The sequence below is a fragment of the Protobothrops mucrosquamatus genome, unplaced genomic scaffold (genome assembly GCF_001527695.2).
Source record: "Protobothrops mucrosquamatus isolate PMUCROS unplaced genomic scaffold, P.Mucros_1.0 scaffold4042, whole genome shotgun sequence".
NCBI lineage: Eukaryota > Metazoa > Chordata > Lepidosauria > Squamata > Viperidae > Protobothrops > Protobothrops mucrosquamatus.
Genome location: NW_015389976.1, coordinates 74,374 through 89,759, shown reverse-complemented (window position 1 = coordinate 89,759; position 15,386 = coordinate 74,374). Strand labels below are relative to the sequence as shown.

Sequence of the window (15,386 nt, the reverse complement as noted above, 5' to 3'; positions counted from 1 at the left end):
CCGGAGGATGGTTGTGGTCAGGGACAAGGACCCCCTGCCTCCCTGCTTCAGACCGGCGGTCCCACAGACGGCAGGGCGCTCCTCTCTCTTGTGCACCCGCCTGGCACCAAGGGCTGCTGCCAGCTGAGAAGCCAGTGGGGTGCCCTGCCACTTGAGACTCGCTTTCCCGCCAACGCTGGGCCGTTTATGGACCATGGAGGAGAAGGGGAGAAGGGGAGTCCCTGGTGCCCCCCTCTGGCCCAGCTGGGGGGCCCTGCTCTTCCTCTGCCTGCTGTGGCTCGGCCCTCCACCAGCTTCTCCAGAAAGTAAGTCCCTCCTGAGTTGAGTGGGGTCAGCCCTCAGCCAGGCACAAAGACGCAGGGCTCTGCTGCCCAGAGTCCAGGAAGACCCTCCCCCCTCCCAGGGCAGGGTGGCTGGGGGGGGAGGCCAAGCTACAGTAAATGGAGACGGGCCAGTGGGTCAGCCTACAGGTGGCATCAACCAGCTGGCTCCATCCACTGGATGCTGGCATTTGAGATGGCATCTCCGGCAAAACTAGCCACGGTGATTTAGAACTGGCATTTGGAGTTTAGCCTGGCTAGAGGCTCCGGTCAGAGGGAAGCCCTTAAAATGTGCTTGTTTGTGTGTTTGTGTGTCTGTGTGAGAGGAACGCAGCTCTGGGCAGTTGCTGAAGGAAAAGGCCTCTTGGAGAAATTGCAGTGGGGGAGAGGAAGTAGCCGTGCTCCTGCCCTTGGGCTCTGCTCCCAAGTTAGGGGGAGAAACCCTCCTTGCGAAACTAGGTTTAAAGTGACTCTTTCTAGAAAAGTATTCACCTGAGATGGCTGAGGGTCAGGGCTACCCTCCCCGTGCTGACCATGCCAGGAGAAAACTGGATTAGCCCATTGCCTGCCGTTGGCATCTGAAGTGTGTGTGTGTGTGTGTGTGTGTGTGTGTGAAATTCTGCCAATGAAGAGCAATTGTGCTTTCCGCTCAAGCAGGTGCAGTCTCTCCGGGCGAGGGGCTCCTGCTCAAAGGAAGCAGTTGAAGGTTACTCCTGCAGGGAAAAATCCAGCAAGGGAGAAATTTATCCCGGGGTGGGGTGGGGGGTCAGGACTCTTCTTCAAATGGGGTGGGGGGTTTGAGCAGGAGCCAGGAATCTCATTTCTGCTACAGTGGTCTGCAGGGTGAAAGAAGGCAGACCCCCCCCGGTCCCTCCTCCCTCTGCAGAGTGATGCGGGGGGGCGAGAGAGATACGGCACCCCTTAGTCCCTCCTCTGGAGATGCAGGAGAGAAATTCCCAGGTGCTGCCAACCAGGGCTGGAGACCCATCCCACCCATCAGGGTCCCAAGTCCATCCTGGGCACATCCCCCCCTTCCTGTTTTCTGTCCTCTTGCGGGATTTATAGGCACAAAAGACACTTTTGGGTGTTGTCAAACAAGCAGAACCCAAACACAGCAGCCATCAGGAAGTCCCTTTAGCCAGTCTGACTGGGGAGGGGGGAAGGAAAGGTCCTCCCCCCTCCCACCAAGGTAGGAGAGAAAGTGGGAGCACCCATTAAAGTGTATTGAAGCTCCTAGCTGGACTCAGGATGGCAGTGAGGGGGGGGAGAGGCGCCTGGGTTCTGAAACTGGCAGGGGTGCCTCTCAGCAAAGCCGACGACGGGCACCTAATGAGGCATTTCATCAATTAACAAGCCATTAATTAGCAGCATCGGCTAATTCGGAGACTTCCTGCCAAGTTCTGCAGTTTTTAAATGGAAAGGCTTTTTTTTTCTTTTTTTTTTTTAAAAAAAAGCAGGGAGTGAAGCATCTTTCCCACCCCCAGAAGGAAAGAGGGGGGGGCAGAAGCAAAGGAGCACCAGAAGAGGCCCCCACCCCACCCCACCCCCAGACCAGGGGAAGATTGGTCCAAACTCAGGCGCTTTCCCTCCACATCTCGTATTCCACCCTACGGCTGTTAGAATATTTATCGATTCTTCTGGATATTTTCCGGCAAGGAAGCAAAGCTGTCAATTCCCCCCATGCCCTCCTCCAGGTTTTTCCACATCAGGCCCAGAAGAGAGATGCACTCTGGGTCAAGCAGCCCATCCAGGCTTAATGGGTGCATTTGCACGACACGCTGAGTTTGGTAGCTGCGACGTTGGTTGGGGAATGGTCTCTTTTTCTTCCCGGAACCTGTAGGCTGTGAGGATCCACGGCTGGGTTCCTGGCGGGGGTCTTGGCATTGGCTCAGCCTCCTTCCACGGTTGGTCCTCTCTGGGAGCCACGGAGGAAGGATTGAGGGCAACGCCACCAATTCTGGCTGTGGCCTTCCTAGCTGCCATTTATTTTCTTTTTAAAGAAGGAGGGAGACGTTTTTTGGGGCATGGCTCCCCACGGAGAAGGGCTGAGGGCCGGGCAACGCCAGGAAGTTGGCTGCCGTGATGTCAACCCCACCACCTGTGGGGTCCTCCCCTCCTCCTCCTCCTCTTCAGAGCCTCAGCAAACACAAAGCCACGAACAGAGAGAAGCACCTGTTTAAACAGGAACTGAACCCAGCCCTTCTCCTTTTCTCTCTCTCTCTCTCTCTCTCTGCAGAAGGTGCTTCCCAGGGAGGTGGGTGCAGGGAGGCTGAAGTGGGGGTGGGGGAGGTTGGTTGGGCATCAGCTCCTTTCTGGTTGAGCTGGTGTCCTCCTTCTCTGCCCCAAGAGCCCTGGGCCTGGACTTGGCCAGCCCTTGTGAGGGCTAGTTGATGAAGCAGATGAGGGAGGGACCTGGGGGTGGGGGGCTGTTAAGACAGTGGGTCCTCTAAGGTGCTTTTCCAGAGCTGAAGGTGTCTAAAGCCCCCTCCCCCCCTCCCTTGCTGGAATCCAACTGCCAGAAAGGAACTGTGGAGGATGCCAATGTGGGCACTGCAGCAGCAGGCACGGAGGCAGGGGGGCCTGGGGCCCCTGTGCAAATACCAGATTGGGTGGGGGGGGCATCAGCTCCAAGCCAGGGGCCAGACGGCAGCCATGCTCGCCAGGTGCTCTGCCAGGTGTTGTTCTGCCTCCAGGCCTCGGGAGAGGTCAAGGGCAAAGAGGCCCCTTGCGAGCAGTGAGGCAGTTGGCACAGACCAAGGTGGGCAAGACACCCCCCCCAACTTGGCTGCAAGGGAGCACCTGCAGGGACACACCATGCCCCTCTAGCATCACTCCCTGGGGGGACGGAGCACTCTGCTCATGCCCAAAGGCACTCATGCCTTTACCAGAGCTACCCGGAAGTCAGAGTGGGGCCGGTTCCTTGGGGGGGGCTTTTGCTGGGCCCTTTCAATGCGCCTCATCCTACGCCACGCAGGGCCATCCCCGACCCAGTCTCTGGCCTGCATTTTTGCCTACGGAAGGCTGGACACACCTGATAGTAGCACCGCAATCTTTCAAAATTGGGCCTTAAATTTCAAAAGGGAGCGTTGGGGGTGGGTGAGTGGGAAGGATAGGAAAGGGCAGCTGGACAGCTCCTGGAGGGCCGTTCCCTGACTCTCTGCTTGGTTCTCCCCCCCCCGCGCAGTCTGCGAGAGCATGGACATCCGCGTGGATCCCGCGCAGCTGCGCCGCCTGGAGAACTGCTCGGTGATCGAGGGCAGCCTGCAGATCCTGCTGATGTTCACGGCCAGCGCCGAGGACTTCCGCGCGCTGGCCTTCCCGCGCCTGGTGCTCATCACGGAGTACCTGCTGCTCTTCCGCGTCTACGGGCTGGAGAGCCTGCGCGACCTCTTCCCCAGCCTGGCCGTCATCCGCGGGGCCAGCCTCTTCTTCAGCTACGCCCTGGTCATCTTCGAGATGCCGCACCTGCGCGACATCGGCCTGCGCAGCCTGACCAACGTGCTCAACGGCTCGGTGAGGATCGAGCGCAACCAGGAGCTCTGCCACATCTCCACCATCGACTGGGCGCTGCTGCAGCCGCCGCCCGCGCTCGAGCACAACATCATCCTGCACAACAAGCCGGCCGAGGAGTGCGCCGACGTCTGCCCGGGCATCCTGGGCGGAGAGGAGCCCTGCGTGCAGACCCCCGCCGGCCTGGCCGGGCCCTTGGAGTACCGCTGCTGGACCTCCAGCAACTGCCAGAAAGGTGCGTCGGGCGCAGGAGGCCCGCGGGCTGCTGGGTGGAAGGACAAGGGCAGTTACGTGTCGTGGGAATGCGCCAAGCGCTTATACACGTGCACAGTGGGCGGGCGGGCGGAAGGGGGTCGCTGGTGTCTGTTCCCTCGCTCTGCTGAGTTGCTTCCCTTTCTAAACCGCGGCTGGAAAGCCCGCCGCGCAAAAGGGAAGGGCGAAGTGCGCAGCCCGATCCTAAAGGCTGCGCCTTTTAGGCTTCACCTCCCCCCGCTAGGTGCACCCCCACCTTTCCATCTGGGTCTCTCTCTCTCTATTGCGAAACGGCTGCGAGCCTCCCCGGAGCCCGTTTGCTGTAAACAGCAGGGCTGCTAATGCAAACAGACGGCCGCCTCTCCTGCAGGGGGGGCGAGCTGGCCGCCTGCCCGGGTGGGCGCGTCTATGGCGGGGGGGTGGGGGGAGGCCGCGAGTTTGTCTGTGGAAGCCTGGCCTTTTCCGCGCGGCCGAGGGGGCAGAATTGCCAGCCCCCCCCAAGGAACCAGACAAAATGCAGGTGTCCCCCTTGGCCCAGCCGGTGGGGGACCACAGGAGGTTCCAGCTGCGGCCGGGGGGGGGAACAGACCCTGGAGCCCAGAAGAGACCCCAGAAGGAGCAGGAAACCAGCCTGGTAAAAGGACAGGGATAGACCCTCTCCAAGGCCGAAGGACCCATTTTACAACCATCCGTCCTGGGTTGAAGACGCTTCAGAAGTTTCTTCGCTGCTGAAATGTTTTGCGGTGGACTTAAAAACCTGACATTTGAAAAGCAGCATCCAGAGCCACAAGCAGCCATGGGATTTCCCCTCTCCTTCTTTCTGGCTTGGGGTTCCCATGAACAGGATTCGGTCAATGTCACACACCGGATCGGTGTGATTACGGCCGCTTCCTTCTGTCAAGAGCTCCAGGCTGAGTGTTGAGCGGGCCACAAAAGAGGGGGCCACTGTCTCAAGGCCCCGCGTCCTCCCCTCCAGCGGGGACCCCCCAAACCCTCCAGATTTGCCAATGAATCTCCTGGTTCTGGGCCTCCAGACCGGAGCAATGTGGGAATAAGGTGAGTGGTTTGGCAACCAGGGAACACGGCCTGCTTTTTTTGTTGCCTAAACAGCCGGTCTTAAAACCTGAAAATTACCGAATCAATGAGGCAGACGGGCTGCAAACCGCAGGGCTCGGTTACACCAAATAAAAAAGCGCTGTTTTGTAAACAGAAAAGGGTATACATTTTGACACAAATCTTGGCCAGGCCAGGCCAGGCCAGAGACAAAAACAACAGAAGCCGATTACGAGTTTTGGATGGAGCTGAAAGTGTTAGCGAGGCAGAGACCCAGTTCATGGATAACCCCCCTCAAAAGTGGGGTGTGTGTGTGTGTGTAAATCTGCTGTGAGTGTAGATTTGTGCTGGGAAGGAGAGTTTTGGAGTTTCATTTTTGGGGGCTCTGCGGTCCAAAGTGTTTTTCTCTCTCTCGGGAGATTTTTGCAGGGAATCTTTCCGAGGCAGCTGGAAATCAGCAGAGCAGCGACAGCAGCCAGTGGGGTTTTTTTGGGGGGGGGAAGAAGTGTCCTGTCCAAATCCTTGCCAAAGCCCCTCCCTCCCCTCTCTCCCTCCCTCCAGTGTGCCCGTGCAAAGTTGGAGGTGCCGCTTGCACAAGCAAGGACGAATGCTGCCACCCCGAATGTCTGGGGGGCTGCAGCCGTCCCGGGGACCCGCAGGCCTGCGTGGCCTGCCACCACTTCTACTTCAATGGGCGCTGCTTGAGCTCCTGCCCGGACCTCACCTACGAGTACGAACGGTGGCGCTGCGTGACAGCGGAGCACTGCGGCAGCCTGCGCAAGGTCTCCGAAAACTTCCGGGACTCCTCCAGGTTCGTCATCCACCAGAGGCAGTGCCTGGCCGAGTGTCCGCCGGGCTACCAGAAGAACGAGAGCAGGTGAGGAGAGGGTGCCCCCCCTCCTGGTGCCAGTTTCCCCCGTGGCTTGGCTGCCCTGCCAAGCGGCAGCTCCCTTTTGAAGCGGGAAGCCTCTTCCTTCATTAGCACAAGTGTAAGCACTTAATAACTGCTGGCAGAGTGGCTGCCATCCTTAAGAGCCCATTAAGCTAATTTCTCCCTCATCACCGTCCTCTTTTAAGTGGCTTGACTTCCGCAGGCAGCCAGTCTCGCCACCTCCGCTTTTAAGAGCCCTCCTCAAATCTCAGAAGTTCTCAGTTGATCCCATGGATGAGGGGATGTTGGCTGTTTGGGACCCGGGAAGTTTTCAAGCCCTGTGTTGCCTCAGATAGAAGGGCCCGCCCACTCTGGCTACGGTTTTGGGGGTGCTAGTTAGGGTTGGAGTGGACTAAGGGTGACAGGATAGCAGTATTCCTATATTTGAGGGGCTGCCCCCAAAAAGCCCCAGAAGGCAGGACAAGAAGCAACGGATGGAAACTCATCAAGGTGAGAAGCAACCTGGAATTAAGGAGAAACTTCCTGACAGCGAGGGCAATTAACCAGGGGAACAGATTGCCACCAGAAGTTGTGGCTGCTCCAACACTGAGGCTTTTGAGAAGAGAGTGGAAAGCCCTTTGTCTGAAATAGTATAGGTCTCCTGCTTGAGCAGGGGCTGGACTAGAAGACCTCCGAGGTCCCTTCCAGTTCTATTCTGATGGATGGATTGGATGTGTGCCTGACAAGAGGGCCATTTTTGCATGTGGAAGAATAATGGTGGGTGGTCCTCAGCCCCCTCTTCCTCCCCTTCCCTCCCTGTTCCAGCCTCGTCTGCCACGAGTGCCAGGGGTTGTGCCCCAAGGAGTGTAAAGTGGGCACCAAAACCATTGACTCCGCCCGGGCAGCCCGAGACTTGGCCGGCTGCACCCTCATCGAAGGGAACCTGATTGTGAACATCCGTCGGGGCGGTGAGTGGCTCCCCTTCGCCTCCTGCACCCCGTGGAGGAGGCCTCAATCCCCACCAGGATCCCTCCAGCCCTCCCGCCCCCCATCCACCCACCTCTGGCTGCGTCCTGCTCAGTGGTGCAGCCCATCCCGGCTCACGGCTGCCTCTCTCCTCCTCTTCCTCCTGGGCAGAAAATCTGGCTTCCACTTTACAAAGCAGCCTTGGCTTGATTGAGACCATCACGGGGTTCCTGAAGATCCGGCACTCCTTCGCTCTCATCTCCCTCAGCTTCTTCAGGAACCTCAAACTCATCCGCGGGGACTCCATGGTGGACGGGTGAGCGGAAGCCGAAGTCGCCAGAAGCCCGCCTGCTGGATGGAGGAAGGGGAGACGGGTGGGCTCCTCCTGAGCAGACTTTGCTGCCTGGGTCTTGCCCCGAGTGGGAACCAGCACCCTCTGTGCTCCGTGGAGTGGGGGGCCAGCCAGGAGGGCCAGGCTTGGCTGGGGAACCAGCTTGCAGTCTGGACCTGGAGGGGCTGGTCTGAGGGCCTGAGCCCACCTCCACCCTCGTCTCTGCCCCTCAGGAACTACACCCTGTACGTGCTGGACAACCAGAACCTGCAGCAGCTCTGGGACTGGAGCCAGCACCGCCTGTCCATCCCGGTGGGGAAGATGTATTTTGCCTTTAACCCCAAGCTGTGCCTCTCGGAGATCTTTCGGACGGAGGAGGTCACGGGGACCAAGGGCCGGCAGAATAAGGCGGAGATCAACCCCCGGACCAACGGGGATCAAGCCTCTTGTGAGTTGGTGGGGAAAGGGGGAGGAGAGGAGAGAAGGAGGGGGGGGAATGCTCCCCTGAACTTGCATTTAACAGCCCCATCCTTAAATCAAGCCTTCTGCAGCCAGTCAACTCACAGTAATAATAGTAATAATAATAATAATAATAATAATAATAAAGTTGGAAGGGACCTTGGAGGTCATTGAGTCCAACCCCCTGCTCAGGCAGGAAACCCTACACCATTTCGGATAGATGGCTGTCCAGTCTCTCCTTAAAAACCTCCATTGTTGGAGCATTCACCCCTTCTGGAGGCAGGTTGTTCCACTGGTTAATTGTTCTAACTGTCAGGAAGTTTCTCCTTAGTTCCAGCAAAACCAATAATTTTTAATCCATTTTCTTTCGAGCGACAGCAAAAAACCCCTGCTGCTTCTTCCCCTGGTCTGTAGATGAAAGCCTTGCATTGCCCTTTTCAAATCCCTCTTGCCCTGCTGCCCCTCTTAACACCCCCTTGTCCTTCTTGAGGGGCCCCTTTCAGTGCCTTCTTCCCCCTCTCAGGCAAGACCCAAACGCTCCGCTTTGTGTCCAACACTACCGAGTCGGACCGCCTCGTCCTCAAGTGGGAACGTTACCAGTCTCCGGAGTCCCCAGACCTCCTCAGCTTCATTGTCTACTACAAGGAATCGTAGGTGCCGGGGACGGTTTCTCCCAAGGAATCCTCCCCAGGGGAGGGGGACGAACTCTGGGGTCTTGCAACCCCCCACCCCAGTTGAGGTTGCCTCTGTCTTGGTCTGCCATGAGGGCCCCCGGCAGGGCAGGGCTCCCTGGCCTCACCTGAACCTGGCGTCCTCCCACAGCCCCGTCCAGGACGAGACCGAGTATGTCGGGCAGGACACCTGCGGGGCCAACAGCTGGAACGTGCTGGATGTGGAGCTGCCCCTGAGCCACGACCAAGAGCCAGGCGTCACTCTGCAGAACCTGAAGCCGTGGACGCAGTACGCCATCTTCGTGAGGGCCATCACCCTCACCACCGCCGAGGAGAGGCGCAACTTCGGGGCCCAGAGCCAGGTGGTCTACATCCGCACCCTGCCTGCAGGTGAGGAACTGGGAAGCACCAGGGGAGGGGCAAGGCCTGGATGATGGGCAGGAGAGTCCTCCCCATTCATCCTTCCCCCAGCGGGCAGCCTGCCTTCTCTGGCAGCTGTAAAGACGAGCGCATTTTAAAGGACATTTTTGCAAAAGCCGATGGCAATCAATGCAAAGGGGAGGGCGAAGGGCTATGACCCCCCTTCCCATCTTCTGCCCCTCTCCCAACTGCAGTGCCCACGGTGCCCAGGGACGTCATCTCCATGTCCAACTCTTCCTCCCACCTGATCGTCCGCTGGAAGCCGCCCTCCCAGCCCAACGGCAACCTCAGCTACTACCTCGTGCTGTGGCAGCAACTGGCGGAGGACTCCGAGCTGTTTGGCAACGACTATTGCCACAAAGGTGAGGACCAGGGCCCCTCCAGCCCCCGGGTGCCCCTCCGGCCTTCAGCTGACGGCCTGCCTGGTCTCTTCCTGCCTCCCCAGGACTCCGCCTGCCCACCAGCAGCGCAGACACCCGCTTCGACACCACTGACGGCGAGGAGCGTGAGGACACGGACGAACAGTGCTGCCCCTGCCACAGCCCCGTCGGGCAGACCCAGCCCAGAGTGGAAACAGTGTCTTTCCAGAAGAAGTTTGAAAACTTCCTCCACAATTCCATCATCCTGCCCAGGTGGGTCAAATTGGATGGCTGAGGTCCAGTTGGGGGGCTAAGAGGAGGGGCTGGGAACTGTCTGGCCCACTCTGCCTCTCTCTTTCTCCAGACCCCCTTGGAAAGTCACCTCCATCGACAAGATTTCTTCTTACCGGTGAGCTTCTGATGGAGGGTGTCCATCTTCGTCCGCACGTGAAGGGAATCTGCTTTTCTGGGGGTCCCTATCGAAATGCTCCTTGAGGTTATTGTTGGGGTGAAGCAGCAGGGCCGCCCCCTCACCCTTCTTTCCTGGCTGCAACAGGACCCCCAAAAAGCGCAGAGACACCTTTGCCGTGACCATGGAGAGCCAGGCCCATCCCAACACCTCCTGGCCTGCCCCAGGGAGCCATAGCGATGCAGCCACAGCCCACCGGGTCGAGCTGGACTCTAGTACGGAGAAGGACTTCCGCCTCTTTGAGGATAAAGTCGTTCGGGAGCGGACAGTCATCTCCAACCTGCGCCATTTTACCGAGTACCGAATCGATATCCACGCCTGCAACCACGCAGCGCAGACCGTGGGGTGCAGCGCCGCGACCTTCGTCTTTGCTCGGACGATGCCCGAAGGTGAGCCAAAATGGCCGTGCCCTTTCCTTGCCAGAAGCTGCCAATTCCTGACTGGGAGCTGCCCGGTTGTCCTGATTTAATCCACCTCTGAGCAGTTCAAATTCAAATTACCTTAGGTCAGTGGTGGCGAACCTATGGCACGGGTGCCAGAGGCGGCACGCAGAGCCCTCTCTGTGGGCACATGCACCGTCGCCCCAGTCCTAGACCTTCATCTGGGTTTTATAAAACTTTTTTGCTTTAGGCCTCCACCACCATGTGCAAAAAAAAAAAAGGTTCAATCAATCAGTCAATTTCAACTTCTCGCAGGGGAAAAAAAAGATCTTGCAAAGTTGGAATTGATTGATTGAACTTTTTAGTCCCACCCAGTCTGCCGTTACCACCGCGGCCACGCCCACCCTAATGGGCCACGCCCACCCAAATGGGCCACACCCACCCAATGGGCCACACCCACCCAAATGGGCCACGCCCACCCAATGGGCCACACCCACCCGGCACCCGACGATGCATAAGTGGGTTTTGGGTTGCAGTTTGGGCACAGTTCGGTCTCTAAAAGGTTCGCCATCAGGTGCTCTCTCCCTTTCCCTGGGAAGACCCTCCGTCTCCCTCCTTGGCCCAACCCCCTTTGCCCTTCTCCTGGCCAGCTCTAGCCGACAACATCCCCGGGAACCTGACCTGGGAGCCGGCCAGCAAAAACAGCGTCCTTCTCCGCTGGCAGGAGCCAGAGAACCCCAACGGCCTCATTCTCAAGTATGAGATCAAGTACAGCCGGGAGAACGAGGTGAGGACCGGGTCTCGGGGCCAGGGCGAGCTCCAGACGGCTCTTCCCTCAGCCAGGGGATCCCCCCTCTGAAGGCTTAACCCTGGCCAGGACGCTGGGCACTGAGAGCGGCAGCCAGTAGATGCCGCCCTGGGCAATTCTGACCAGCTACGAAGCAGCTCTGCTTCCTTGCAGAAAGTCATCTCGGTGGTCTGTGTCTCCCGCCATCGCTATGCCCGCTACGGGGGCTACCACCTCGCCCTCCTCCAGCCTGGGAATTACTCTGCGAGGGTCCGGGCCACTTCCCTGGCAGGAAACGGCTCCTGGACCGGCTTGATGACCTTCTACATCCTCGGGGGAGGTGGGTGTCAGAGCCAACTGGCTTCTATAATAATAATGATAAAGTTGGAAGGGACCTTGGAGGTCATCTAGTCCAACCCCCTGCTCAGGCAGGAAACCCTACACCATTTCGGACAAATGGCTGTCCAGTCTCTTCTTAAAAACTTCCAGTGTTGGAGCATTCACCGCTTCTGGAGGCAGGTTGTTCCACTGGTTAATTGTTCTAACTGTCAGGAAGTTTCTCCTTAGTTCCAGGTTGCTTCTCTCCTGGATTAGTTTCCATCCTTTGCTTCTTGTCCTGCCTTCAGGCGCTTTGGAGAATAGCTTGACTCCCTCTTCTTTGTGGCAGCCCCTGAGATATTGGAACACGGCTATCATGTCCCCCCTCGTCCTTCTCTTCGTTAAACTAGACGTACCCAATTCCAGCAACCGTTCCTTATATATTTTAGCCTCCAGTCCCCTAATCATCTTTGTTCTTTTGTGCTTCACTTCGGTCGGTTGGGTTGCAATAATTCCCTTTCTCTCCCCTGACGACCCCCGCAAACCCCGGTTTCCAAGCAGAGGAAGAGGAATCTGGAAATTTCTACGTGTTCCTGACGCTCACCCCGGTGGTCCTGATGCTCGGCATCACCTGCCTGGCCGTCTTCGTTTTCTTATACAACAAGAAAAGGTAGTAGTAGCCCCTGCTCGCTTTGGGGAGCAGCTTGCCTGAGTTGAGGGGGGGCACGTTAAAAACGGTCGGGCTGGGTTAAAATCAGGGGCTGTTTTCTGTGTGCTGCTGTTGCTTTTCCGGGGGGGGAGGGCGGCGTAAGAGCTGAGTGCAAAAGCAGGGTTGGCCCCTGGAAAGCCTGCTGTTTTGGGGTGCTCCTTTCGATCAGCTGCTCTGCTGAGCAAGATCGGACAGCCGCCCTCCGGGGTGGGGTGGGTGCAGAAGCCCCTGAAAGAAAGCAAAGGATTTCCCCCCCCCTCCCCAGGCCCTGATCTTTTCTACCTGATCCTCACCTTGCAGGAGGACCGAAGGGTACCCCAGTGGCACGCTCTATGCCTCGGTCAACCCCGAATACTTCAGTGCCTCCAACAGTGAGTGCCCAGGAAGAAGCAGGGAGGGGAAGAGGGAGGGAGGGAGGGAGGGAGGGGAGGGGCAACTAGCAGGAGAGTTTTTGTCTTGGCAAGTGCTCCTGCCCTTCCCCCTTTCTCAGTGTATGTCCCGGATGAGTGGGAGGTACCCCGGGAACGGATCACCATCCTACGAGAGCTGGGCCAGGGATCCTTCGGGATGGTCTACGAGGGGATCGCCAAGGACCTGGAGCAGGCGGGCGAGGAGACCCGGGTGGCGCTGAAGACCGTCAACGAGCTGGCCTCCATGCGGGAGCGCATTGAGTTCCTGAACGAGGCCTCCGTCATGAAAGCCTTTCGCTGCCACCACGTGGTAAGGAGCAAAGGCCCAGGACATGGGGGGGGGGGTCCAGTTTCTTTCCTGCCAGAAAGAAAAAGGGAGGAGGCACCCCAAAAGTCTTGGTGAGGTCTGTGCGGGTGAAAGAAACCCAAATGAGCTCTCACTCCCCTGCCCACTTCTTGTGCACGCCAGCGTGTGGGGCAAAATCATTCCAAGGAAGGCGAAGACGCGTTCAACGCAGGCTTGGCTCTGGACTGGATCCCCTGAACTGTATGGAAAGGGACACGGGTCGCCTTTTCCAGGGAGCAGATTTAGTTTCCCAGACCAGAGATTTTTCTGGTGACTCCGCTATCCCGGCTTCAGCAGATCCAAGCCCAACAGCCTTTCCATGACCCAGAGATCGCTTTGGCATGGGGCCAGCTAAAGCTGAGCTTGGCGGGGCTCTTGACCTGCCCTCCAGATCCTGGGGGTGCAGCCTGCTCTCCTTTGCCTTTGGGGCCTCCAGGTTCGCCTCCTCGGGGTGGTGTCCCAAGGCCAGCCGGCTGTGGTCATCATGGAGCTGATGACGAGGGGAGATTTGAAGAGCTACCTGCGTTCCCTCCGCCCGGACGCCGAGGTGGGTTTCTCCCCCCACCCTCTCAGGCTCAGATTGCGGCCTTGGCTGGCTCCCCATGGAGACTCTCTGGAGCAAAGTGGAAAAACTCCTGAATGTTGGCAACGACTTCAAAGCGATGGGGAGGGCTGGAAAGCCGATCTCCATTGCCACACTTCCTTTTCCGAGTCTGGCTTCCATCAGCGGTGACTTGCCCACAACACAAAATCAGAGTTTGTTATGCTCTGGACCAGTGATGGCGAACCTTTTAGAGACCGAGTGCCCAAACTGCAACCCAAAACCTACTTATGCATCGTCGGGTGCCGGGTGGGTGTGGCCCATTGGGTGGGCGTGGCTGCGGTGGTAACAGCAGACTGGGTGGGACTAAAAAGTTCAATCAATCAATTCCAACTTTGCAAGATCTTTTTTTTTCCCACGAGAAGTTGAAATTGACTGATTGATTGAACCTTTTTTTTTTGTACATGGTGGCGGAGGCCTAAAGCGAAAAGTTTTTATAAAACCCAGCTGAAGGCCTAGGACTGGGGTGACGGTGCATGTGCCCACAGACAGGGCTCTGAGTGCCGCCTCTGGCACCCGTGCCATAGCTTCGCCACCACTGCTCTGGACACTCCCCAAGGCCCAACCGTCCCTGCCTCGTTTCGGTTCCCTGTTCTGACCACCTCGGTATGGTCTTCTTCCAGAATAACCCGGGGTTGCCTCCCCCGTCGCTGAAGGACATGATCCAAATGGCCGGAGAGATTGCCGATGGCATGGCCTACCTCAATGCCAAGAAGTTTGTCCACAGAGACCTGGCGGCCCGCAACTGCATGGTGTCCGAGGACTTCACTGTGAAGATTGGAGGTGGGGCTGAGGGGGGGGGCAGGTCCAGGGCAGGGAGAGGGGCTCCCCAGGGCAGCCGGGGTGGTGGTGGTGGCTTGGACAGGGCTGGGGGAAGCTTTGATCCTTGGCTTGCCAGCCCCCTCTCTCCACCTCTGCTCCTGAAGCCTGGTCCTCCTCCCCATGACGTCCTTCTTTTTTTGCAAAGATTTTGGGATGACCAGGGACATCTACGAGACAGACTATTACCGCAAGGGGGGGAAAGGCCTTCTGCCGGTCCGCTGGATGTCCCCCCAAGCCCTGAAGGATGGGCTCTTCAATACTCAGTCGGACATCTGGTGAGACCAGGGGAGCAGGAGAGGCGGCGGGTGGTGGTGGTGGTGGCAGCTTAAAGTCAGCACACCTTTACCCCAGGGGGTGGGGGGTATAAGTGGTCCCAGGGCATTTTGTAGCCCAAATGGCAGAGGGCACCCTTGACTGTGTGTGTGAGTCCCTGGGCAGGGCTGGCAGGGCAAAGTCCCTGCACCCAGAGAAGTGAAACCAGCTGGCAACGGTGGCCATGGCAGTCCAGGGCTGCCCCTTCTCATCCACCTCCGTTTCAGGTCCTTCGGTGTGGTGCTGTGGGAGATCGCCACCCTGGCAGAGCAGCCCTACCAGGGCATGTCCAACGAGCAGGTGCTCCATTTTGTGATGGACAACGGGGTCCTGGAGAGGCCCGAGAACTGTCCTGACAAGCTGTGAGTGGACTCCCCAGAAGCGTGGTTGTGGGTGGGCCTGTGGGCAACCTTTCCCCCCCCTTCCTGCCTGCTCCCAGACTTCTTCTTCTCCCCTCCCAGACACGACCTGATGACTTGGTGCTGGCAGCAGAACCCGCGTCTGCGCCCGTCTTTCGTCCAGATTCTGCAGAGCATCCAGGAGGACATGAGTGCCGGCTTCCGCACTCACGCCTTCTACCACAGCCTGGAGAACAAGCGCAGCAGCTCTGGGGGCGCTCTGGACCTTGAGACGGACAAGCTGCTGGAGGAGGAGGAGGAGGAAGAGGAGGAGAAGGAGGAGGAGGAGGAGGAGGAGGAGCCCAAGCCAGCGACCCCAACCCTGGGCTCCCGTGGCAGCAGCCCCCAGCCCCTCTTCGGCTCTGGCCAGCCCAAGGACTGTTGCCCTCCCAACAGGAAGAAGCCACCCCTCTGAGGCTGGGCCAGCTTGGCAGCGAGGAGGGTGAGATGCCCTCCCGGTCAGGAGGGGGCCGTGTCCTCGGTGGCTGGCCCAGTGGCGAAGGACCCCACAAACGCCAGGGGCCGGGGGAGACTTTTAAGAGGCTCTGTCCCTCTTTGTTTGAAAGACAGACGCCAGGACGCGTCTGACTGGCAGCTGGGCATGAAATCATTGGCCTGGATG

At 58.5% G+C, this 15,386-nt stretch overlaps 1 protein-coding gene across 1 annotated transcript; it reads left to right on the top strand.

The window, feature by feature from the left end:
• Positions 1-193: 193 nt before the first annotated feature.
• INSRR (insulin receptor related receptor) lies at positions 194-15,352 on the top strand. Its single transcript, XM_029286553.1, has 23 exons — positions 194-305; positions 3,505-4,065; positions 5,697-6,012; positions 6,832-6,974; positions 7,144-7,288; positions 7,537-7,751; positions 8,286-8,412; positions 8,585-8,823; positions 9,048-9,215; positions 9,299-9,485; positions 9,577-9,621; positions 9,769-10,070; positions 10,712-10,848; positions 11,023-11,188; positions 11,725-11,836; positions 12,176-12,246; positions 12,366-12,595; positions 13,068-13,178; positions 13,856-14,015; positions 14,200-14,329; positions 14,594-14,728; positions 14,828-15,007; positions 15,331-15,352. The coding sequence occupies exons 1-23, from the start codon at positions 194-196 to the stop codon at positions 15,350-15,352; spliced, it is 4,014 nt and encodes a 1,337-aa protein (XP_029142386.1).
• Positions 15,353-15,386: the final 34 nt, after the last annotated feature.